The sequence below is a fragment of the Nematolebias whitei genome, chromosome 22 (genome assembly GCF_014905685.2).
Source record: "Nematolebias whitei isolate Nwh7 chromosome 22, NemWhi1, whole genome shotgun sequence".
Lineage (NCBI taxonomy): Eukaryota > Metazoa > Chordata > Actinopteri > Cyprinodontiformes > Rivulidae > Nematolebias > Nematolebias whitei.
Genome location: NC_056519.1, coordinates 16049098 through 16074427, shown reverse-complemented (window position 1 = coordinate 16074427; position 25330 = coordinate 16049098). Strand labels below are relative to the sequence as shown.

The 25330-nt window shown below is 41.0% G+C and overlaps 2 protein-coding genes across 2 annotated transcripts in view; one reads left to right on the top strand and one right to left on the bottom strand.

The window, feature by feature from the left end:
- LOC119428318 (endoplasmic reticulum-Golgi intermediate compartment protein 2) overlaps window positions 1-12055 on the bottom strand; it is an 18212-nt gene extending 6157 nt beyond the window's left edge. The window contains exon 1 of the mRNA XM_037695986.1: window positions 12008-12055. The gene's annotated coding sequence lies outside the window, so the exon portion shown is untranslated. The remainder of the gene's footprint in view (window positions 1-12007) is intronic.
- Window positions 2144-25330, top strand: kdm7aa (lysine (K)-specific demethylase 7Aa). The gene is made up of 18 exons (XM_037695987.1): window positions 2144-2254; window positions 9955-10040; window positions 10466-10583; window positions 10776-10936; window positions 12854-12995; window positions 14449-14635; window positions 14974-15136; window positions 19154-19241; window positions 19330-19436; window positions 19521-19612; window positions 19728-19814; window positions 20939-21181; window positions 21312-21439; window positions 21655-21806; window positions 21885-21979; window positions 23156-23331; window positions 23415-23764; window positions 24740-25330. The coding sequence occupies exons 1-18, from the start codon at window positions 2157-2159 to the stop codon at window positions 24826-24828; spliced, it is 2562 nt and encodes an 853-aa protein (XP_037551915.1). The 5' UTR covers window positions 2144-2156; the 3' UTR covers window positions 24829-25330.

The following is a 25330-nucleotide window of genomic DNA, read 5'->3' as shown; positions in this document are numbered from 1 at the left end:
TTTTTAAATCTGAAATCAGGGTTATGAAGCTTCGTTTAAACATTATAAGCACCGATCAAAGGTGAGAGGGTGATGGTCTGTTAGCAAAATATCATGAACCACAGCTTTGACAGAAATTCACATCTAAAACTTAATACTTGGAGTCAACCCAGTTTAAGATGACAATCACATCTAAGCAACATTAGCAAATACAAACATGACTACAACTCAGCCAGTTTTACAAGTGTTGAGATAAATTTGGTTTGGTAGTAGCTGAGAGTGATTTCCAACACAAACTCTGAGTGCTAACCCATATCTTACAGTCAAACATGTCATTTCAAAATAAGATGATACTGTACCTATAATCATAAAAACCCAACATAGATTGCCTTCATCTTTAAGTCATTTACAGTGTGTTTCTGTCGCACCTTATTCCTCTGCTGATAGATGAACGACTTATTTAGTCAAGCATCTTACTTCATCTCAAGAGGGGTTTCCACAAGTGATAATTAATTTGATATAGATTTTTGCAGCACCCACTCAAAAAGTCACTCTGAGGCGAGACAAGAGACAAAACATGATGTGAAAACTTGAAACTGATCCACTTCAACTGGGCTGTTTGTCAGTCCTGAGGACAAAGGAGCTGTTTGCATCTATCTGCACTGAAAGTGAATCTAAAGAAGAAAAAAGGCACAACTCTGAGGCTTATTTCTGCAGATTAACCCTGTAAATCACATGTCTCGTGTGCAGCGAGCGCTGAGGAGCTCCTGCATGCACCGGAGCTGCTTGTCTATGCAGAGCTGCACAGATGGGCGTGTTGGGGGATGGGTGCTGTCAGCACACAGATCAAGCTGTGGGTCGGTGGTCCCATTGCTATTCAACACACAGGCATGTAGGGTATGTCAGACATCCTCCATGGAGACGTACTGAGCATCTTGTGTTTTGATTTTTATGCATCTCTGAACTGTTCCCATGCTGGAAAAGTGTGTAAATATTCAGTGGTGGATTCTTTTTTTGGTTTTCTTTGCAGCATTAAAAGATGTTTACAGTAATGTGACAGATTTGTGTTAATTTAAAATAATTTTACAATTTTTTTGCAACAACATATAATTTTTTAGAGAATATTTTAATTCTGCACATTTTCTTTGTGCATAGATTTGTATTGATGCATGCATGTTTGTTACATTAAGGCATTTTGTAAAGAATAGTGGATCAAAACTAAAATTTAACAATTTTTATTGAAGTATGTGCATGATTTTGTTGAAATTTATAACTTTGAATGGGTAATAACATTACAAAATTTGGCACTAAGAATAAATACCTTAAATCAGCTAATGCTGGATTTAAAATTGTGTAATGAGAGAAAAAAATTATGCAAAATGTTTAAGTTCAGAAGTATCACATGGCAAAAACAAAGAATAGTTGCCTGAAAATTAAAAAATTAGACAAATGAAATTAGCAAAACAAGTAAAATTAGGCAAATTAATGAATAAACCATAAAAATCCTAAATGACCACACTGACAAATGATTAAATGCAACTGTCAAAGTAAAAAAGAAATTGCTAAATCGTCAAACAAAACATTGCACAGTCAATTCAAACCATGCCAGAAATAAAGTAAATGTCAACATTGTAGAAAAAATATTCAGATCACTACAGAGAACAATGAAAAACGTACACAAAAATCCAATTAGATCATAAACAATTTAATTAAGATGAGGAAATTGAGTCAATATCTGGTAATATACACAACTAAAGGCAAAACTACTTTTTAAAAATTATTTAATCTGTGCGTCTTTGCTTTAACAAGACTAAAGTAAAGACTAGTGAGGCCTTTTTACACATCTGTGCCTATGGGCTTCTTGGATTTTAATCCTCTTATTAATGTGACAAACTATATTGTATATATCTCAGAGTCCTATAACAAAAATAAATTGTCAATAATAAAAAAAAAAGGATAACCAACAATACCATTATGTCATTCCTTTCTTGAAAAAGTTTTAAGTCTTTTCGTGCGCCTGCACTCATACACAGACAGCCAGATGGAAATGATTGATTTGCAAAGTGACGTCAGAAGTGGCGCACTTCGTCAGCGTTCGGCTCGCTCTCGGGTGTTTCCGGACGGTGGGTTAAATCCCCTCCCGCCTCGTTCCTGCCTTGTTTGGGGACAGTAGGAAGATGGCGGCGGCCCCGCTGTACTGTGTCTGCCGGCAGTCCTACGATGTGAGCCGGTTTATGATCGAGTGCGACATCTGTAAGGACTGGTTTCACGGAAGGTACGTAGACTGGGGTGTCTTTAGCAGGTGTAGCTATGTGCGGGCGAGAAACACGGATGTTTACGAATGTAAGGCGACGGTTCTCGGAGCGGAGCTGAATGGTGGCTAACTTAGCTCGCTAACGCTAACGGTGGGCGACGGGGGTTTTAAACCGTCTATTGACACGACTTTACGAGCGAAAGTGGGGTTTTGTTTTCCTATAACTCGTCTCTAAATTGATAGTTTGCCCTAAAAAACGAATTAAACACACAACCTATATCTCACATCCTGAATTACTTCTATAGTATACATTTTAGAAATTAGTTTTTTTTTTTGTGAAGAGCTGTGTCAGTCACCACGAAAGATCAAAAGCTCAACGTGACATAAACAGCTATCTCGTATTCCCTCTATAAAATCATTAAAGAGGTAAGTTAGATTAAAGTTTCGCCGTTTTTTTTTTAAAGGTTAGGACCCAGATGAATTAGTCGCACATTGTCGATTTGAGTCCAACTTCTAACACATTCAAGCTGAAAGCAGCCAGGGCCAGCATTTGACTTGTTCCCACTTTTTATGCGCTTGGATACACGAGCTGTTTTTCCATTTTGTTGCCAAATCATTCCGTGGTTGATGTAAGTTCAGTTGAGTATGGATTTTGTTTGTGATGTTTTTTGTTTTAAATCATTTTTACAGTGGATTATGGCATGCAGAGAACAAGGAGCTTGTTATGGTTCGGCTTTTGATTGACAGCTCGAGAAATTTAAATCCCTCTTTCAGGCAGTGGAGCCGCATGGCAGGGGACCCCTAGTGGCAGACATAGGTATTGTTTAAAGGTACCAGGCAGGCATATTAACCCCCACAATTTTATAATACTGTATTTCGTCCTTTTTTAAAAAGTTATTATTCAGGACTTTATAATTTAAGGAGTGTCTGGGTGTTGGCTGTCATGATCATAACAGGAATTTGTTGTGTAATGAAACCCTGTGGCTTGACTGCACTCCCATTCCTCCTTTCCCACAAGTTAATAAATAAAAAACACCATATGTGCTCAAGTTCATGCACAATATTATGACTTAACAGTGGACACTTTGAGGTTAAGATGAGTCTGTATGGCTTGAACCTGACCAAGTGGCCCACTTAGTTGTACTGTATAGGTTGAACTGTGAATTAGACGTTTTGGTTGATCCTCAGTGCTGCTCAAGTGGCTCTTAGTGGAGCAGGGAGCTGTTTATTTCTGGCAAAGTAGTCTCTTTTGTATGCGTTTTATACTCTGGCTGTCTTTTCTTTTTTACCTCAGATCTTTTTTGCGACTATTGCTTTTTATCTCTGTGGCCCTGAGGCTGACCTAGACGATTCATTGACTCAGGCTGTGTGGGTGAATCTCCACAGCAACTGTTTATGAATACAACAGTCTGTTTTCGCTCATGTCGAAATGACGGAAGCTGTTGCGTAACCACATTAAGATTGCTGCCAAAAAACTTGGCACGCAGGATTTGTTGCACATCCAAGCCAGAAAAGACTAGCTAGTGTGTCATGCGCAAGCAAGAACAGGAACAAACGTTCGAGCATTCCCTCCCGATTGATGACTAATAGGCACGAACGTACAAGGCAGACCTCCAAATACAGCCACATTTCCAGACTCTTTCCCACGAGGCTGGCCAGAAGGAAAGGGATAATCTCTGGCTGTGGATGGTGGCATATGGATTGAGTGGAAATGACAGGAACTCTGTCTCCCAATGCCTGTTACTCAGAGTGCTTACCGAGTTTGTTTTGTTTGTGTGGAGGACTTTTGTCTCACTGCCTTAGTTTCTGGAGAGTGCCCTGTTTTCCATCACCTGTATCTTTCACTATCTCGGTACCCAGGACAATTCAAGACTCTGACTGGGGGAAGCGCTCTGACGATCTGAACTCTGTGGTTTATCAGTGTCAGACGAGTAGACAGTGGGGTCACCAAGAAGCACAAAAGTGTGTATTTGACTAGACTGGTAACCCACCCCCAACTTCTATATTATCTCAATACAACAATAAAGTACAAAAAGGGCTAAAATTAGTTTGATTATCCCAATTTGTCTGTTAGTAAAATATCTTGTGAACCACTGGACAGATTTTACTGAACCTCTTCAGAAATAATTATGTACATCCACAACCGATTAACTTTTTAGAGTCGGTCTAATTCTAAACATTGCAGCTAATCGACATTAGCCAACACACAAATGGCTCGAACGTAGTCCGTTTTTCAGATTTTGCGCTAAAATTTGTTTTGAGAGTAGGTGGGAGTCTTTCACATGGCATCCTTTGAGCGTGATGTTATTTTCATGTTTAACCAACGGTTACGACTATACCTCCATAATTTCACAGCGTAAGGTGATCTAAAATTCTCACATGAAACGTGGCAGGTGTCAACACATTCATGAAATGCTACACTTTTATACTTCACTGACTTTTGAATTCAAATTGACTTAAATAAGTCACAATAGTTGTTTTTCAAACAAGCCTATTCGTCCCTTTTTATAGTGCTGCATGAGCAAAGCCTCACAAGAAATGGAAACGCTTATTTCTAGAGGAAATGGTTTTTCAGTTTCTGCTACCCAGTTTTTCACCTTTTGACCCTGTTTGTTTATTCTGCTGCCCCCATGGGGGTGTCTCGACTGTCGAGTTTGGTAACATTGCCCTGAAGAAATCCACAAAGCTGTAAAACCCACTAATAGTCCCCACGTTTCGGACTGCGAACGTTAGTTTGAACTTTTTCCCTTCTGGGCCACACAAGACATTTTAATTGTTTTATCAATCCACGCAGTGTTTCTTGGATGCCGAGTTACAGCCATACAGCGAGCGTTTTTGAGTACTTCAAATCCTCAGTAGGTCAAATCCCATCAGTGTTGATGTAAGGCGCCCCAGTCTGACCCATTGTCTGATGTAGGTACGGACAGTGGGGGTGATGATAGAGCACTGGTGCTCGATGGGACAGAGGGAGTGATTGATGAAGCTTCAGTGAACCAAGTTCAGTGCACGATCTGTCACTGTCGTACAAAGTGAGCACACTAAAAAGAGATTGAACGCGTCTACAAAGTGCTTGTATTGTCTAATTCTAAGAGGATATATACGAGTAGAATGACTTGTTTATTTGTCTGATGGAGAGGTTTTAGATATAAGATGTTAATTAACCAAAGAAAGAAGCAGCCACATCCTAAAAACTGTTTACCTTCATTAGCAAGTCTATGTCTGGAGGGCAGGAAAGCACCTTTAGCTTATTTGTTGTGTACTGGAAGTCAAGAGCCCTTGTATTGATTAATAGTTGGCTTCTATTATAATGATGTTGTGCAGTATAAGTTTAAAGTTTGAACATGTAATTCTATTAATAGCTTTTTGAGTCAAACCAAAATTGACAAATTAAAAGAAAGCTGACTGAACTGTTCAACTAAGTGGTTTGATACCAGTCAGGCGTGACTGAGATTTACACTTTAGTTATTCTAACGTGAAACAAATCATCTTGCACAAACTGCTCAGCCTTCACTTGAGTTCAGTTGATGCTTGCGAGCTGCTGCCTGCAGCCGAAACACAAGTCTGATGACTTTGACAGGGCACAGCCATGTTAAAGGCATGTGTGCAAACAGAGTTGCAGTGCTGGGAGCCTCAAGGCAACGCCAAAAACGATTACCGGTAAGTTGTTAAAACATCTTTAGGTTCCATTAAACTCTATAAACAACAAAGAGATTCTCTTGTTGTTCACCAGCTGCCTACAGAAAGGCCCGCTGTCTCTTGTTAAGTTGCAAACACCCCAGGGATGTTCTTTTCGTTTTATAGCTAGCTGGCTAGCTAAAATGATTTTACCAGTAAGGCCAAAAGTGACAGATCCCTATTCCTCTGTCAGGCCTCGGTGGCTTTTATTGCACTGTCTATGGAGGAACTGTGTAGATAAAGATATCCAGGTGTGTTTAACTGCCCTCAACTGCTTTTCTGTCTCTATCTCGAGCACCCATCCATTAGTGTCTTGCCAGTTCCCTAATGTAGGTGTGTCAGCACCCCATGCAGAATGGTTATTTAGAGCTTAAAATAATGGTGACGCCCGCCTCCAGCTTTTGTGTTTCTGCACTGATCACTGAGGACAATGAACCCCTCACAGTGCACGGAGTAATGAAAAAGCCCTCTCAGTCACACAGGAAGGAGGCCCTTGATGAGAGGAAGCAGAGGGACAGGGGCTGTTGACGGCAAGAAGTTTAGCCAAGTGCACACATCTCGTCTTCTACAGGAAGGGATGTTTGGCTTTGTAACCTGCCGAGATGCATTCAGAACAACTTATCAGCTTTGTTGTACACTGTGTGAGCTTCTGTTTTTTTTATTTTTACAAGTGATAAAGTTTTGTAGTGTAACAGTGATTTATACTGTTTCCTCATATCTAATCTTTGCACTGATTGTTTTCCAAGTTATTAAGGTTCGCATCGCTTCAAGAACTGTTTGCACACTCTCCCAGCTTTGCAGTGATGCAAACCCAAGCAGGACAGGAAATACTTGATCCACTTTCTCTTTCAGCCAAATATTGTTTTATTGCCCATCAAAGGTGGAGTGACAATGTGTGTGTGTTGGGAGAGATTGCTGTGCTATCAAATGAACCACTGGATGGAGTTTAATGAAACTCACAGAAGGTAATCATAGGATGTTCATCTACATTATTATTATTATAGCAACAGCTAATCAACTGTATGCAACACAAGTAAGGTTCAATCGGTTTTACAGAATTTGAGCTAAAGGTTGATGTGGTTGTAGCTGAGAGTCATTCAAAGCACATACGCTGAGCGTGACAACTCCTGTGATATTTGCACGTATCATTTTCAGGTTACACCAAAGCTAATTACAAATTTCAAGTCTCGACGTAGAATACTTACTCTAAAACTCTCGCATGAAAGATGTGCATTCCTGCAATAAATGATACACCTTTAAATTTTTATTTTCCCCAACTCGACGTATTTTGTCAAGTTTGGGTGTCTTGCGGAGTAGTAATCATAAGTGGTGACGCACGCGCTGATTAAGGCAGGCATTTGTGGCACAGTGCCCTTATTTCCCACTCTCGTGTTACATAAAGGAACGTACCAAACGAGTCGAGTACAGGAGGGTGACCTCGCCTGGGTGCATGCTCACCTCACAGATCTTAGCAAACCCAAACGCAGAAAGCCGTTGCTCACACTTTCCCTCAGCAAATAGACACATGTTTGAACAAAGATTCCTGACACATGAGCTCCAAACTATAGTGTTGTTGCTTTGAGGGTTTTTATTTTTCCCCAAAAAAATGCTTTAGTCAAAAATGTATCTGGTAACACAGATGAGTGTGATTTAAAAGAAACTTTATTACAGTTAAACAAACATTGTAAGTATCTGTAAAGCCTCTAATGTATTTGTTTTGTACACCTCTCAGGATGGTTGTGGCAACTAAACGCACTTTATTGCCCTTTCACTTAGCTTGAGCAGAAAACTTTGCCCGACATGTTTGTACGTTTCTGCTTCACAGTGAATATTTCCGGTGCAGGCAGCAGCAGAGCGCGTTGTAGGTGCTAAACAAGTGAAAGGAAGCTACCCTTGATATCCTGTCAGAGCAGAGTGATTTGGTCCAGCACTCGAGCTCTCTACTTTCTGATAAATTAATGGTTCTTGGTTTGTTTGTTTTTTTTTATTTTGTTTTATTTTATTTTACAGTTTCCTGCAATTCCGCTTTGATCAAATCTGATAAAGGGCTGTGGTCTGCCTTGTACACTGCCTGGCCCCAAAAAAATGTTGCCACCAAAAAAAAGTTCACACTAATATTTCGTTGGACCACCTTTAGCTTTGTTTACGTCATGCAGTCGCTGTGGCTTTGTTTCTATAAGCTTCTGCAATGTCACAAGATCTATTTCCATCCAGTGTTGAATAATTTTTTCACCAAGATCTTGCATTGATGACGAGGCACTAGATATGATGGGTGCATCACTTCACCTGCCTCTCTTCTTAGCCTGATGCACCCATCACTCTGGAACAGGGTAAATCTGGACCTTCTTCCATTGCTCCAGAGTCCAATCTTTATGCTCCCTAGCAAAGTGAAGCTTTTTTTCCAGTTAGCCTCACTGATTAGTGGTTTTCTTAAGATTACACAGCTGTTCAGTCCCAATTCCTTGAGTTCCCTTTGCATTGTACATGTGGAAATGCTCTTACTTTCACTATTAAACATAGCCCCGAGTGCTACTGTTGTTTTTCTTTGATTTGATTTCACCAAACGTTTAAGTGATCGCCGATCACGATCATTCAGGATCTTTTTCCGGCCACATTTCTTCCTCGAAGACGATGGGTCCCCACTCTCCTTCCAGTTTTTAATAATGCATCGGACAGTTCTTAACCCAGTTTTAGTAGTTTCTGCAAACTCCTTAGATGTTTTCTCTGCTTGATGCCAATGATTTGACCCTTCTCAAACAGACTGACGTCTTTGACATCATGACTTTCAACATGGTTATTTAAGAAATGAGAAGCAACTCATTGCACCAGTTGATGTTAAATAACTTGTTGCAGTTGAAAGATGATCACCCATGCAGTAATTATCCAATAGCAGGCTCGAACCTATTTGATTAGTTAAATCCAGGTGGTAACTTTTATTTTTGTCCAGGCAGTGTATTTACTGCAGCTTTTGTAGGAACAGAGCTTGTATCAGCAAAAATCTGTTCTATCCTTCATTTTCTTGTTGTTGTTTTTTCCTGGCAGCTGTCTTGAACCTAAATACTATAGCTTGAAGTTGATAGCAACTTTTAAAAAGGTGTGATGTCTAACATGCAACAGGATTACACTACAATATATCTTGTCTGTTCTTTACTTTCCAGACTTTTTCAGGTGTATTGAAACCTTTTGATCTACTTGTCCACTCTCCTCGGTTTTTTCTTATTTATGAATTTAAAAATTATTCATAACAATCCATTAAGGATGTTCTTACCATGTGAAAAGCCTGCAGCCTAGATGTTGACTGGAACATGCAACAAAAGAGATTAGTACGTGCTGAAGTTATGAGAATTACAGGTTCTTATTTGAAATGCTGATTTGCCAGATTTGCCTCAGTCGTGGTGGAACTTGAGGAGTCCTCGTGTTGTATGTGTTGCACAAGTATTTGTCAGTTCAAACTTGGTTCCTGTTCAGCTCCTGCTGCTCTGAAATGGCGTTCTGGTATGCAACAGAGGAATGCATGTGCTTGTGGTTTGGCTGCTGCAGAACACTCGGTGGGAGCTGAGTGGGTGGCACAGTTTACGCTTAAATCAGTTGTATTAATATTTATATTCTATATTATGGTTGAATCTTTCCTCATATTCTGTTCATTTGTTGTCTGAATTGGTGGTGGTGGTGGTGGTGGGGGGGGGTTCTGACTCGTGAACATGAACTTAATTAAATGGTGATAAGTTCAAACTCCACGGTTTGCTGAGTATCTCTAATTTGTAATCTTGATGTCTCTTCTGCACGAACACTGCGTTCAGCAACATTTTGTTTGTTTGTTTGTTTGTTTTGGCGTATTCAAATCAAACGGGAAGAAAGTTTTGAATAAACAGCAGAAATAAGTTGAATACTTTGAAAAATGCTGCTTTTCTACCTTTTTTAGTTTTCTTAATGTAGTCTATTTCCTGGTTGTTGTATATAGCATTTTGACATTTTCCCCTTTTTTTGAATTTATTGGACAAATGATTCACTTGTGTATTCTAACTCTGAAACTGTTTTTACTCCAGCTGTGTTCAGGTAGAAGAGCATCATGCTGTGGATATCGATGTTTACCACTGTCCCAACTGTGATGTCAAACATGGACCCTCCCTGAGTGAGTTATGTTCTCATCATTCACAGGCTCCCCTTGCTGTGTTGGGTCTGACTCCTACTTACAGCCTTGTATTGTCTATTAACTGCCCACCACCTCTGTCTGTGTTGTCCTGAGGGAAAAGACTGCTCTCTGCAGTGTTAGTCAATTACTTGTTTTTTAAATTTTTCCCAAGAAGTTGGGGGTTAACCTTTGCAAGCCCTGGGGTTAGACATTAGCCGGCTAATTGAATGGTGTTGTAAACCCTCCACTTTGAATGGAAAGGCCCCTTCATATTTTAACACGTGTTAAGTAGTGAATTCATGTCCTTATGAAAAGTCGTTGTAATCTGCATAATAATACCACTTTTTTAAAAACGCATTTCAAGTGTGCAGTGATTATGTGAAAATATGAACAGAGAAATGAACTGATTTAACATCCCCATCCAGTGAAAAAGCGCCACAACTGGCACAGGCATGACTACACAGAGCCAGACGATGGATCGAAGCCGGTGCAGGCGGGGACTTCAGTGTTTATCAAGGAGCTCCAGAACAGAACCTTCCCTGGGTGTGTATCATCTTAAACTACGCGTAAAACTTTTCGGTTCACTTTTTGCACCATTAAAATGATGAAAAAAGATTTAAAAAATCAATTTAATTTTTCTGAACAATAGTAAAATGTTCAAGTAAGTAGCTCCTGGATTAAAAATAAATCGATATGTTTTCATGTTTATTAAACTTGCTATGACGTGGTTTGCAGTGCTGAAGAGATTCTGATACGAATGAGGGGCGAACAAGTGACCACCAGATACTTGGAGCGACATGGCTTTAATTACCCTATTGTGATCACTGAGATGGAGGGCCTGGGCCTGAAACTACCGCCACCCACGTTCTCTGTCAAAGATGTGGTGCAGTATGTTGGTAAGAACATGTAATAATCAGAAGGCTCGTCATACGTATCGAATGTACCGCAGCACATTAGTGTTTTCCTTTTGGGAGTTGCGCTGGCTCTGTGATACGAGTACACTGCTTAAAAGCTACTGAAACGACCCAACACCGGCCGGCAAAGTGGCCATAGCTGAGCAGGCGCCATCTGTGTGCCAATATGAACAGGTTTGCAGGTTCATGAGGTTTTAACCCACTTATCAGGCATCAGGCGATGGCTGAATGAGCTCTAAATGAATGACGGCTAAGCTTCCACTGCCCTCTCCATGACCACTGTGGTTTCTTCCTGAACACAGCCTGCCACTTCCCAGCTCGTATTACAAGCCCATTACCAAGCTCACCAGTGTTTTTATCATGAAGTTCAAATTACAGACTCCGTCTCTCACTTATCACTTCCACACATTTATGCCCTATTGAGCTTAAAGCCAAGGCACAGGTGTTCTGACCAGGGTCGGAGTGTCGGGTTGCGTTTTTTTTATTGCTACAAGACAATTGGACAATAGGAATACGGTAAACACAGAAATCTTCTGCAGCTTGCAAGGGTTTCCAATCGTCTGTGCAACAGACTTTGTGTGTGGTCAAACATGTATCCCAAAGAAACTTGGTTAAAATCACTTGAACTGTTGAAGCACTTATAATCCTAAATCATACAGGACCATTTTAACAGGTTAGTTACATTTTTATAGGAAAGTCGAGAAGTATTTACAGTAAATATCCTGATGCATGCTCAATAATCCAGGAAGAAAATAACAAAGTTAAGTCAGGTCCTCTGGACAGATAAAAAAAAAAACGAAGTGTTTTGTCTTTTATCCAAAAGACTTCCAACAAGATTATTATTTTTTTAATCTGTCCTGAAGACCTGACTTTGTTAGATATTTACATTGAAGTAAATATTATTGACTGGGTATTTCATTTACTTCAATTCTACATGCGTTTCTGGTGCAAGCTTGTTGACAAAGACATTTGCAACAATGATAAGCTGCATTTTTAGGAATATGTGGAGCATAATCTATCGTTGTGGCTGTGGTGGGACATCAGCTTGATTACCTTTTATGCTGGCTCAGTGGGGCTGTAAATTGTGACCATTTATAGCAGATCTTTTTCTTGCCATCTCTGTTTGTAAAGCTGAGCTCTGCGTCGTGAGGTTTCCTGGCAGCTTTGTGTCTCACTTTGTGACACGCCGCCTCTACACCAGCTGTTCTCTGTCATCAGACGCTGGCCAGCTGGGGCGTCAGAGGTGTGTGTGTGTGCGTGCGTGTGTTTGTGTGGGCGTGCGTGGCAGGAAGAGAGTAAAGGAACATGCTAAGGAGTAATAAAAAGGTGTGTGGGAGGGGCGTGGAGAAAATACAACAAGCAGCTGTCTTGTTGCACACGTACACACTGCGCCCTCGTCCAACTTCCAGCTCCATGTGTCACTCGATTGTGATTTGTAGCGTCCCAACTGCTTCAACAGAGTCACTGTTTTGGCTTCTTTTTTTTTTTCTGTTTTGTATTTTTCTCCTCATATTGCTGCAGCTTCTGCACACACTTCCTCTTGCATCTGTACAAGTATTTCCTTGTATGCTTATGATCTCCCACGCACACACTGGCCGCAAACACAGCTGCCCTCTCACCTACACCCACTCCCCCTCCTCAGGGACTGGTGGTCTGGACAGATTGACAGATTGTCTCGCTTGTATCCCCTCCCTACATTGCCCTGTTGATGCTAGCTTCCCTCAGGGCTCGATCTTGAAAAGCACAAGGAGATACCAGCAAGCTGCTGACCCCTCTGAACCTCTCGCCTACTCGGCAGCCAATTAAACAAAGTTTCATGTTTTTCATTCAAGAGTCCAGTGAGCGCAGAGTTTCTCTCCTGATGTTGCACAAACTAAAGAGCTCTTTACTCCTATCTAGGTGGTGACAAAGTTATCGACGTGATAGATGTGGCGCGGCAGGCAGACAGCAAGATGAAGCTCAGTGAGTTTATCAAGTATTTCACCAAACCCCATCGACCCAAGGTCCTCAATCTCATCAGCCTGGAGTTCTCCGACACCAAGTAAGATTCACCAAACAGAAGCTTCATAAATGAAGACACAATTTTATCTACACTGCTTTGCTAAAACAACCCTAATGTTCAGCTGTTAGGTTACCATATTTGCCGGCGTATAAGTCGCATCTTTTTGCATAAATTTGCATGCCCTCCGACTTTTACACCGAAGCAACTCATTTGTTTTTTTCCCACATTTATAATCCAATTTTTGACTGACATTTGACCGTTTTCATTCATTCTGACAAGGAAAATATTAAACACATTTTCAGCCACTAGAGGGCCCTCGACTAATATGGCAAGCCAAGTGTCTCATTAATAGGTAAAAGTGGCTATTAACGAGGCACTTGTCTTGCCATACAAAGCCACCTTCGTCTCGCACCGGAACTCCTGGAGCAAACGTCACATCAGCTGCATTTCGCCGCACCGCCCAGATGAAATGCAGCTGATTTGATCGTCAAAGTGCATTTATTAAGGAAGCGTTAAACTGAGACACACCTTTACCATAATGTCGAGCAAACAAATAATTGTTTTTAAGTGTTAATCTTGTTAAATTCTTGTTAAAGTCCTCCCGTGCAAGCTTCCGCGGCCGCCATTTTGACAGCCAATCGATTTTTGGCACACCGGCCCACGTTTCCGGGTTGTCAGCGGTGACTCATAATAGATGCAACTTATATGACAAAGCAACATATTTATGTTTTTGTTCCACTGTATTAGACATTTTTGAACTGATGCGACTTATATGCGGTGCGACGTGTACGGCAGCAAGTACAGTGGTCAGTCATTGTGTGGCATTATAAGTTGGTTCAAGCCAAGAACTTGATTAATTTCAAATGAACAATAAGTTTCTTTATTTTGGTGTTTAAGGTTCAGTATGTTTTTTCTTTTTTTAAGTAGAGGTTGTTAAAAATAATTCAGTTATTAACCGCTGCAAGAATCAAGAGGTGATAATGTTTTGCCTGTGTGTGTGTTTTTATTGTTAGCAAAATATTTAATGAACCATTGAACTAACTTTAGTGAAACTCAAGAAGATGTTCATCTGCAGCTCATTGATGTTTGGAGTCACCTTAATTTCAAGATGGCCACCACAGCTAATTGACATCAGCCATCACACAACTGGAGATAACTGGGTTGCTTTTACAGATTTTGAACTCTGGTTTGATGTGGTAGAAGCTGAGAGTCATTCACAACACAAACTTTTAATATTGCTGGATCATGCTAGACAATGTAATTTACATGATTTGACCAAATCAACTATTACTCCCTCCCTTCTTATCATGAGATGGTCTTAGTTTGAACGTCTTATAAAAAAGGCGGTGGGTTATATGCATTCCTTCAAGGGATGCTAGACCTTTGATTATATCATAAATTTAAACTTCAGGTTAATCACACACAGATTCAGGTTGCAGTTCCACTTGTGTTGGTGTGGAGTAACCTCCTGCTTCTCTTGAACCACCTGCAGAATGTCAGAGTTGGTAGAGGTTCCTGACGTGGCTATGAAGATGTCCTGGGTGGAAAACTACTGGCCGGACGACTCGTTCTTCCCCAAACCCTTTGTCCAGAAGTATTGCCTTATGGGGGTTAAAGACAGCTACACAGACTTCCACATAGACTTTGGAGGAACCTCAGTGTGGTATCATGTTCTTTGGGTAAGTGTCCAATAAAAAGAGCTAGGAAGAGTCCCACTAGAGAGGACACTGATTGAATTGCTTATCTGACGCATTAAAATAAATGATTTTTGTGTGTTCAGATTTATTATCCAACACTTTTTAAAAGGTCAATGAATTTTCACTTGTTTAATCATCTAACAACTCTGGGCGCCACACTACAGCGCTGTGGTGATAATTTGTTCATGTCACATCTCTAAACTAGCTAACATGAGGTGGTGGTGGGAGGTACAGTGGGTGGCTGTTGATGCAAGCTTCCTCATCACAGCTATCGAGCGCAGCAGCAGCAACTCTCCAACACCATATTCTCTGGTTTACAGGGTGAGAAGATCTTCTACTTGATCAAACCCACTCCCACCAACCTTGCACTATACGAGGCATGGAGCTCCTCACCCAATCAGAGCGAAGTGTTTTTCGGGGACAAAGTGGATAAGTGCTACAAGTGTGTTGTTCCCCAAGGAACCACCCTGCTCATCCCTACAGGTTTGTGGGTTTTATCTGCTTGTTTTATTTGAGATTTTTCCTTTTTGAATAAAGACTTCACACTCTTGGATTTGTGTTGGTGACAGAACAAAATGAACTGGAATGTATCTCACTTTGCTCTAATCCTAATAACGTCAGTTTGTGTTTATAAATATTGCTGCGAAAAGCAATCGTGTTTATGAATTCTTTTTGCGAGGATTCATGCAAGCCGTCTCAAGCGTGAACTATAAACTCCAGCTGGTCATGTTAAAATAGCTTACAGTGCTTGTAAATAAAGCTGCAAAAGCTGTTGAGAAATTAAATACCGTATCTTTCAGACTATAAGGTGCACTTAAAATCGTTTTAATTTTATCTAAAATCGACAGTGAGCCTTATAATTCAGTGCACCTTATGTATTAATTCTGGTTGTGCTTACTGACCTCGGAACAGATTTTATGTGGTACACGGCGCTCAAAAATCTTCAAAATGAACTTGTTTCGCTAAATGCGCCTTATCGTCTAAAAAATACAGTAGTTAAAAATCATTCTATGTGACAGATTGGTCAACGCACACAAGTGACAACAGCTGGTTCTAACTAGTAAATAGAGCAATTTTTAATAAAAAATAAATACATTTGCTTCTACTGTTTAAGCTCTAGTTTGTTTCTGTTGCACAATAATAGTGTCATGAAGAAAGAGTTGGAGGAAAAAAGAAAAAGACGTTGCGTGTCCCTTTTACAGAAGCGGTTTTCACACGAGCTCTGCAGTCGTCTTTTTCACCCGTGACCAACAGGAGGACATGATGCAAGATGATGAAATTATGGGATTTTTATTTTTTTTTTTACATCCCGATAAAGCACATCCAAAATGATTGTTTTTGCATTAATATCAAAACTATGTATTTGTTGTATTGGTAGGAGTTGAAAGCACCAAACAGGACAAAGAAATCTGAGCAGCACTTTTTATCAACATTCAGACCTCCTCACTGTGACCTTTATGGTGTTGCCGTTATATTTTCTGGGCTTTAAGCTTTAAAGCTGAATAAGTTCTGAACAAAACATGAATCTTTGTGTTAAATTCACCCCATCAGGATAGGACTGTAGTCTCATAAGACCTAATTTAACATGCTATAAATCTTGGCTCAGTGTGCTGTTTTTTTATTGGATTAAATATACAAAAATAGCAGAAGAAAATTATAAAAAGAAAGGAAGTTTGTGCTATACTGTACATTAACAAGTGCATGTAAAATACAGGCCTGAAGATGGGCAGCCGGCAGAGAATAAAAAGCATTTGGAGCAGTGATTGAGTGGCATGAACTTTTAGTGGCTAATGCTAATTATTTGAAAAGTATTGGATCCATGGTGTTTTCACCACTCATTCAATGGACTGTATATATTTTACATCTGATAACTAGAATAATTACAAACAACAAATGAGGTGCCGACTTTAAATCTGCAATGTTTGTGTTCGCTCGAATTGATTAATTCTGCACTTTTCCGTGCATTTGATCGAACAGACTGGCAGGTTTTCTGAGAAGCTGCTGAAAATGGAGAATCGCTTGATCTGGACCAATACGCATCCTAAGTTCTGGGTTACATTAGTACATGTACTGACACTGTCTCCACCATCAGATATGTTAAAAGCCACCCAAACAGAAAACCTTGGCAGAATGCAGAGGTGCGCACCCTGCTGGAAGCCCGGAACACTGCCTTCAGGTCTGTAAGCTCAGAGGAGCCAAGTAGGACAAGGAAAAAGCTGGTTGCTGGTATTAAGAGGGCCAATGCCACATATGCACAGAGGATCGAGGGTCAATTCACCTCGCAAGACCCTCGGAGCATGTGGAGGTGCATTAAGTACATAACAGTTTATAAAGGAAGGAGCGAACAATGCCCCAAAGACCAATCTCTGCCTGATGCCCTCAACAAGTTCTATGCATGCTTTGAAGACCCGAACAGACCACCCAGCACAAGACTCACCTCACCACCGGATGAAGAGCATCTCAGCGTGACCTCAGCAGAAGTATGGAGTACTTCAGGAGGATTAATCCGCACAAGGCAACCGGGCCAGACAACATTCCTGGAAAAGTGTTTAAAGAATGTGCCGATCAGCTCTGCGAGGTGCTGGCAGACATCTTTAACACCTCACTTACCCTGGAGACAGTTCCCACCTGCCTGAAGACTGCCACCATCATCCCAGTCCCAAAAAGCTCTACAGTGACTGGTCTGAATGACTATCGGCCAGTGGCCTTCACCCCGATAGTCGCTAAATGCTTCGAAAAACTGGTCATGACTCACATCAAAACAACCATCAACATCAACGAGGACCCTCATCAGTATGCATATTGCGAGAACCGATCAACAGAGGATGCCATCTCTGTGGTCCACACTGCGCTCAACCACCTGGATCAGAAAAACTCTTACGTCCGTATGCTCTTTGTGGACTTCACATCCGCCTTCAACAACATGATCCCCCAAACCCTGATGGACAAACTATTCACATTAGGACTAAGCCCCTCCATTTGCAACTGGGTACTAAGACTTCTGAACAAACAGACCACAGTCAGTGAGGATCCACAACTTCTCCTCCACCATAACCCTCAGCACTGACTCTCTTCAGGGATGTGTATTGAGCCCCCTCCTGTTTACTCTGCTCACATATGATTGTGCAGCTACCCTTCCAGGCTGTCACATTGTAAAGTTTGCAGATGATACAGCGGTGGTGGGATGCATCACAAACAACGATGAGTCCAGCTACAGGCAGGAGCTGGAACACCTGGAGAGCTGGTGCAAAGAGAATAACTTTCACATCAATGTGAAGAAGACAAAGGAGATGATTGTGGACTTCAGAAGTAACAAACACATCTACACCCCCCTGAACATAAGAGGATCTGTGGGGCTGCACAGCTGCAGAAAGAAAAGCTTTGCAGAGAGTGGTGAAGGCTGCACAGAAGTCTGTCAGAGTCAGTCTCCCCACCTTCACAGACATATACCTCTAGATGCAGGAAGAGAGCCACCTGCATCATGAAGGACCCCACTCACACAGCACACATTTTTACCCCACTCCCCTCAGGCAGGAGGTTAAGGAGCATTAAGTGTAGAACCACTAGACTGAGGAACAGCTTTTACCCTGAGGCTGTTGGACTCATGAATCTCTTAACCACGTTTATTTAAAACAAAATTGTTCCAGTGTCGGGAACAAGCAGATGTTTTACAATAATGGAGAACATTTAACCAAAGTAAAACAAAAAGACAATTTCTTCCTTATGAACAATTCAAACAGGTCTTAATGATTTAAAAATTAAATGGAAAACTTGGAAAAAAACACAGCTATTATGTAAAATAGTAAAAGTACTGTTGTTAGTTTTTCCTGCCGTAGAATGACTCTAAAGATGTGGTTGTTTTAAGATGCATTAAAGCTGAAAGGAGCTCTCGTGTCACTAACTAAATATGACGTCCTTCCTAATCACTCAAGTGAAGCTGATGTGTTCTGTTATATGATTACTCTTCCATCAGCCTCTCAATGGACTTTTAAACTGATAGAAATCCCATTCATCCCCCCCACTGCACCCAGACAGACAAGGTTCAGTTCAGCCTGTCAGCTCCTGGACGTCTTCAATCCGTCTTCAGTCGTGGTTTCTCAGCAGGCTTGAGCAGTATTGTGAAGGGGATTCTTTTTGGCAGAAAGGGTGTAAAGAGGTGGGAATTAAGAGGGGGTTAGGGAGCACAGTAGGTCAGTCAACCGCTGCATTATCAGGCCTGTCTATCAGTCTTACGACAACCCCCCCTAGACTCTGCTTTCTCTCACTTTGTCTTGTATCAGCGAGTTTTCTGTGGTGGGATCAATCATTTCAGCAGACAGTCTCATCTTCTATGTCTGACCATAAGATAAAACGTTCATTTTTGTACCATATTTTTTCTTGTAAATGGCTAAATCTAAATATCTATTCACATCAGGCAGTTTTTAATACTTTGCTGTGATTTGTTGAGCTGCTTTAAGTTAAGTCATTGAATTATCTGGGAACCTCTGCTGCCGTCTGCAGGCTGGATCCATGGTGTCCTCACCTCTCAGGATTGCATGGCATTTGGAGGGAACTTCCTTCACAACCTTAATATTGGCATGCAGCTCAGGTGAACACCTCTCTTGCTTTTCTTTTTTGTACGTGCTAGAAACTATTAATTCCTTCATCACTGAACTGCTTGATACTTTATCCTGCAGGTGTTATGAAATGGAGCGTCGTCTTAAAACTCCAGACCTCTTTAAGTTTCCGTACTTTGAGGCCATCTGCTGGTATGTGGGTAAAAACCTCCTTGAAATGCTAAAAGGTGAGTGGGTAATATCACAACACTGAATATGTAGCAGTACCAGACTAATGAATCCACGTTAATCCATTTTTCTGACCCTTTCAGAGCTACGTGAGGACAGCTGTCCACCACCTACCTACCTTGTAGATGGAGTTAAGGCTTTAATTGTTGCTCTGAGGACTTGGTTGAAAAGAGAGGTAAGACTTGGTAGCAATGTTCCCACACCGGCTCTGGAGGTTCCTTGTTGGGAAATGATTATTAGCATATAAACAACAAAACTCCTGCTCAATTATTCTGTTCTTCTTTCTGCAGGTGACAGAGCCCTCAAGTGAGGTACCAGATCACATCAGGCCGAACCACCTGATTAAAGAGCTGACCAAGGAAATCCGCTACCTTGAGGTAAGTAGAGACGCTGCGAAGTGTATATTTTGTGTTTCCAGAAACTCCTACCTCTTATTTAAATAAACAACTACATAATGTTTTTGAAACCATTAGTGAAAAGGCCAGACTTCAGGGGTATCTGAGGCAGGCTTGAAACACAAGAGTCAGGGTGGCTTCTGGGTAATACCAGACGGCTAGGCCTCAGACTGACGAAGCCTCTTGGATGAGGGGCGAAACGTTTCTTTTTAACAAAAAAACGAAGTCCAGATGACATGATTCAACCTTTTTTGTTGTAACTACATAATGTGTTTTACAAGTAATTTACCACATTAAAACTAGGTGTTCATCTGAGCGAGGTCAAGAAAAACACTTGACCTATAAAAAATACTACTAACATGTAGGTTTTCAGTTAGTTCTTAAGTACCACTTTACAATAAGGCTGCCCTTATTGATGGCTAATAAATAGTTTATAGATATGTTATTAATTCCTCTATAAACACTTTATATATCATTAATAATTGTTTATTATGCATTAATTAAGGGTGACAGACAAAAGTGACCAGTTTGTTGCCAAATAGTGATTCAAATCAGTTCACCTTTATATTTCATCTAGAGTTGTTATATTTAACATTTCAGACTACCTTGTAAGCACAATAAGCATGTGTAAATCTATTTAAGATATAATATTAGTTTAGATACTTATAATGCAGTGATAAAGTACAATATTATATGCTAAAGAAATAGGTTTACAAATGCTTATTGTGCTCACAAGGTAGTAACTTAGTCTGAGATGTTTGATATAATAACTCTGAAATATATAAGTGAACAGATTTGGCAACAAACTGGTCAGTTGTGTCGCTCTGTCACCCTTAATTAATGCATAAGCAGTTATTAATGATTTATAAAGTGTTCATAGAGGAATTAATAACGTATCTATAAACTATTAGCCATCTATAAGGGGAGTCTTATTGCAAAGTGGTACCAGTTCTTCTACTTAGTTGTTGGTGTTACCTGTGCACAAACTTATTTTTAATGTATATTTCCAGGTAAATGTAAATCCACAGAAACATTGTTAAAGTATCCTTTGCCCTCAATCAATAACTATTTGATGATCCTTACGTTTGTGACTCCCCCAATCCCAGGAGGAACCTTTAAGCTGTGGTAAACCAGTGAAATCTCAGGGATGTGGAATATCGTCTGGAATGAACGGCTGCCTCACCACTCGCTCCTTGGAGAGGCTGTGCCAGGCGCGACGAGCGAGACGAGCCGCCAGGCGGCTGAGGGAGCAGGAGCGGCAGGCCCCCAAGGTGCCGTCCAACCTGGACATCTTGGAGCAGCACACCAGGGACGTGCTAAAGAGGCTGGAGGTGGGCCCTCGGGGGGAGGTGAGCTTCAACATACTTTTGTCTATAAGGTGACGCTTTGTAGACTTTCTATTACGGAATTAACTGTTGAATAATAACGATTTGGAAGTGAGCTGCAACATGGTGATTCACTACCACTCTGAACCTCTAGGATCCAGATTTCTGTGCCAAGGTTTATGGGAAGTTTAACAAAGTGTCAACTGCATCGGCAGCAGCTGTTGCCGAGTCACTGGAGGACAACCATCTTCGGCTCATGATGGTCAACGGAAGAATCATCAGGTGAAACTCTCTTTAGTTAGCGCGTTGGTGTTTTTCTAATTAAAGCAGAATATAACAGTCAAACTGAAAATGTTTGACTTTACACAACTTGAAGAACTGCAGTTGAATGGTTTTTTTTTTCAACAGAACTTTTTTTATTCTAGTTGTCAACAAATTAAAGAAGAAATGACATTTTTGTTTAAATTTTGACATGTATTATCTACCGTTATGTGCAGAGATTTGAGGCAGCCAGGAAGCAGTCCTGAAAAGACGGAGGACGAGCAGTCTGGTTGCCACAGCCCTCTAAAAAGTTGTGTGGTTGTGAAGTTGGAGAAGACGGAGGGCAGTCGAGAGCAGCACAGCGCAGCTGAGAAACCCACGCTCCTCAGTAAGTCGGTGTCTGAGCTCGATAATCAGTGTTAATTATAAAGATGTTCAATTGATGGTCTGCTCCTCTGTGTCCCAGGGGGCCTGGAGTCGGTGAAGAATGAACTCAGGGAGGACGTCTCAGGACAGTCCAGTGTGTCTGATGTGGAGTCAGACAGCGATTCTCCCACAGACGTAAATGATTTACAGCATTTATATCACACTTTTTTCATATCTGATACATACAAACGCATAAAGTAAAATCAAGTTATTGGGGACTGCCATTGCAATGCATTGGAGAGCTTTGCCTTGTGAAGTTATGCACTGCTGACAATGTTTCCTGTGAAAATTAAAAATCCAAGATGGTCACCAACGCTACTTTTAAATGGCTTTAACTCAGCCATTTTTACACATATAAAGCTGAAATTGGATGAGGTTACAGCTGCAAATGTTCTCCATCACATACTGAATCCAAATCAAAAACCCAAGATGGCCACCTTATTTAAAAAAAAGAAAAAATACCATAACTCAGCCATTTTTAGAGCTATTCAGATGAAATTTGGCGTATTGGTAGCTGAGAACGATCCCTAATAGACACCGACTAAAAATTAAAAATCCAAGATGGTCACCTCAGCGAAAAAGATAACTCAGCCATTTTTTGAGCCATTCAGCTCAAATTTACTGGTAGCTGAGGGCAAACCCAAACACACAGTACTGTAAAATCAACCATTTTAATTGGCAGCAGCCTGGCAGTCCCCGTCAAAGTATCTCCAGGAACTTTCTAGTTCCACTACAACCCCAGTTCTGAAAAAAGTTGAAGCATTGTGAAAAATGTAAAAATAAGCAGAATGCAATGTAAAATCCCATAAATTACAAATAACCTCATATTTTATCCACAATTGGACATGGTAAACATGAACTGATGGCATTTTAAAGAGGCTGAATAATTAATTTTGACTAATTTGCTAATAAATAAATAAAATACCCGCCAGTATTTTTATACTGGAACAATTTCAGCCTTCAATTTCATTTTTTTCCCAAAATCTTCGATTTCAGGAGCAGTTTATGTTCCTGAACAGAATATTTTGGAGACTTTAAATTTCCCATCATCTACAATTCATATCAGGTTTATCAGATTCACAATCATAGTATTCTGTTTTTATTAACATTTTACACAATATCCCAACTTTTTTCAGAATTGTGGTTGTATTTAATAGTAAAAAAAAAAAAATTATTCCAATGCTGTCGGTATGATCCCTATTCAAACTTAGAATGAAAGTCAGTCTTTGGGTCATATCATTATTTTTTATAATGTCTAGGATGATTGCTGTGATTACTAAAGGAACTCCTTTAACTGTTTTATTGATGTAGCGAAAAGCATCATCGTCGTCGTCGTCCTCCTCCTCCTCGTCGTCGGACGATGATTCCGAGAGTTCCCAGGAGGAAGAGGAGGAGAGGGGCTCATCTCAGCAGACAAGCTCAGGGCATATCATTGAGCTGGACCAGTCTGGTCAGAAACTCAGGCACAAACACGAACCACTCAAACGGTGAGGAAAACTCACTCTAAACGTTCAAATCAGCGCACGTTTTTAAAGCGATGTCGGTGATGATGGGTTAATGCCTCCTGCAGAGAACGTCCTACCTCACCCAGCACAGAAGAGGCCATTCAGGGGATGCTGTCTATGGCCGGTCTGCTGTGCTCCTCCAAGCCAGGTGAGGGACGCTCGCCCCGAGAGCCCTGGTGGTCCAGTCCGAGCCAACACTCGCTGCAGGAGTCGGCGCAGCACCAGCACAGACTGCAGGGGGGCAACAGCCCCATGGACAGCCAGGGCAACAGCAGCAGTGAGACCTGGGACAATCAAGGGCTCCCCAGCCCAGAGACGGACTACCAGTACTGTGACCCCTCAATGTCCCCACCACTGCACCCTTCAAAGAGGCATGCCCCCAACCCTCCACCTGTCAGCAACCAGGCCACAAAAGGTTGGAATAATCAGATTACCATATTTCCTGCCGTACACGTCGCACCGCCCTATAAGTCGCATCCGTCCAAATATGTCTAATAAAGTGGAAAAAACAAATATGTTGCTTCACCGTATACGTCGCATCTATTATGCGTCACCGCTGACGTGTCGCGTTTGTTACGCGTCACCGCTGACAACCTGGAAATGTGGGCCGGTGTTGTGCCAAAAATCGATTGGCTGCCAAATGCCGGCTGCGGGAGTGTGCATGTGAGGATTTTAACAAGAATTTAATAAGATTAACACTTAAAACAATTACAAGTTTGCTTGAAATAATAGTAAAGGTGAGTCAGTTGAACTTTTACTTAATAAATGCACTTCATTGATCAGATTAGCTGCATTTCACCGGGGCTGCGCAGCAAAATGAAGCTGATTTGACGGTTGCTCCAGGTGAGCTGGACGAATTTGGCCTCAGTGGCAAGCCAAGTGTCTGATTAATAGCCACTTTTTACCTATTACATGACACAATGGCATGCCATACAACTCGAGTGCCATCTAGCGGCTGAAAATGATAGTGTTCAATATTTTCAGTCTGAAAACGGTCATGTCTCATCCAAAAACTGGTTTATAAATATGGGGAAAAAAAATCCATAAATAAGTTGCTTCTGTGTTGAAGTCGCAGGGCATGCAAATTATGCAAAAATAAAAAAGTGACTTCTAGGCCGAGAAATACAGGACTAAAGACAGATTTGACATCTTTTCACGGAGCGAGCAGTGAACCGATTCTCGTTTGTGTGTAATTTTACAGTAAACTCATTTATCAGCAAGAAAAATAACCTTATTTCCTCCTACTTTAAAATAATAAACTTAAATATGTCGCAGTTGTGTTATTGTAGCCAATTATAAACAAATGGTGAGATAGTTGTATTGGAGGCGCATCTGGATTATTTACTTTGTCCATAGTTACGTTACTAATTTAGTCACTTTTTTTTTTCAGGTAAAAGGCCTAAAAAAGGAATGGCCACCGCTAAGCAGAGACTGGGCAAGATCCTAAAACTCAACAGACACAGCCGTGTCTTCGTGTGACCCCCTCATCCTGAAAACCTTAAAGGAGAATTGACTATAAAGGGTTTACTTGAAGCAGGAGAAGAAAAAAATTGTATATTTGCTATTAATCACTTTTGTGATTTGAAAATAGGGGTTGGGGGGTATAGACACACTGCCTGAAGACGACTGTAAACAAACATGTAAAACACGCTCACTGTGCATGCTTTGGAGACAGGGTACTGGATGTGGAAAAAAGCAAATGCACAACCTCACAACAAGCACACTACGAACAACAGGATGAAAAGGAGCGAAGGGAAACGTGAAGCTTCTGAGGGCATTCAACGGGGACAAAGTCCACCAGACAGAGATGCTTCATCCAACAGGGACTTAAAAGATCATCTGAACGCTTGTTTGTTTGTTTTTCGCCCCTCCTGCTTGTTTGCTTCAAGCTGAACAAGACGAAGCAGCAGGTGAAGCTCAACTGCAACAGGGTCTTCAAGTTCCTTTGACCTGGAAATGCGGTGCTACATTAAAAGAAAAA

What these genes read in the sequence shown, in the direction of transcription:
- kdm7aa (XM_037695987.1), top strand. Translation starts at nt 2,157, where the DNA reads ATGGCGGCGGCCCCGCTGTACTGTGTCTGCCGGCAGTCCTACGATGTG. An exon ending in AATATTGGCATGCAGCTCAG is followed by an intron (nt 19,242 to 19,329) that starts GTGAACACCTCT and finishes TTTATCCTGCAG; the next exon opens with GTGTTATGAAATGGAGCGTC. An exon ending in CAGCAACCAGGCCACAAAAG is followed by an intron (nt 23,765 to 24,739) that starts GTTGGAATAATC and finishes TTTTTTTTTCAG; the next exon opens with GTAAAAGGCCTAAAAAAGGA.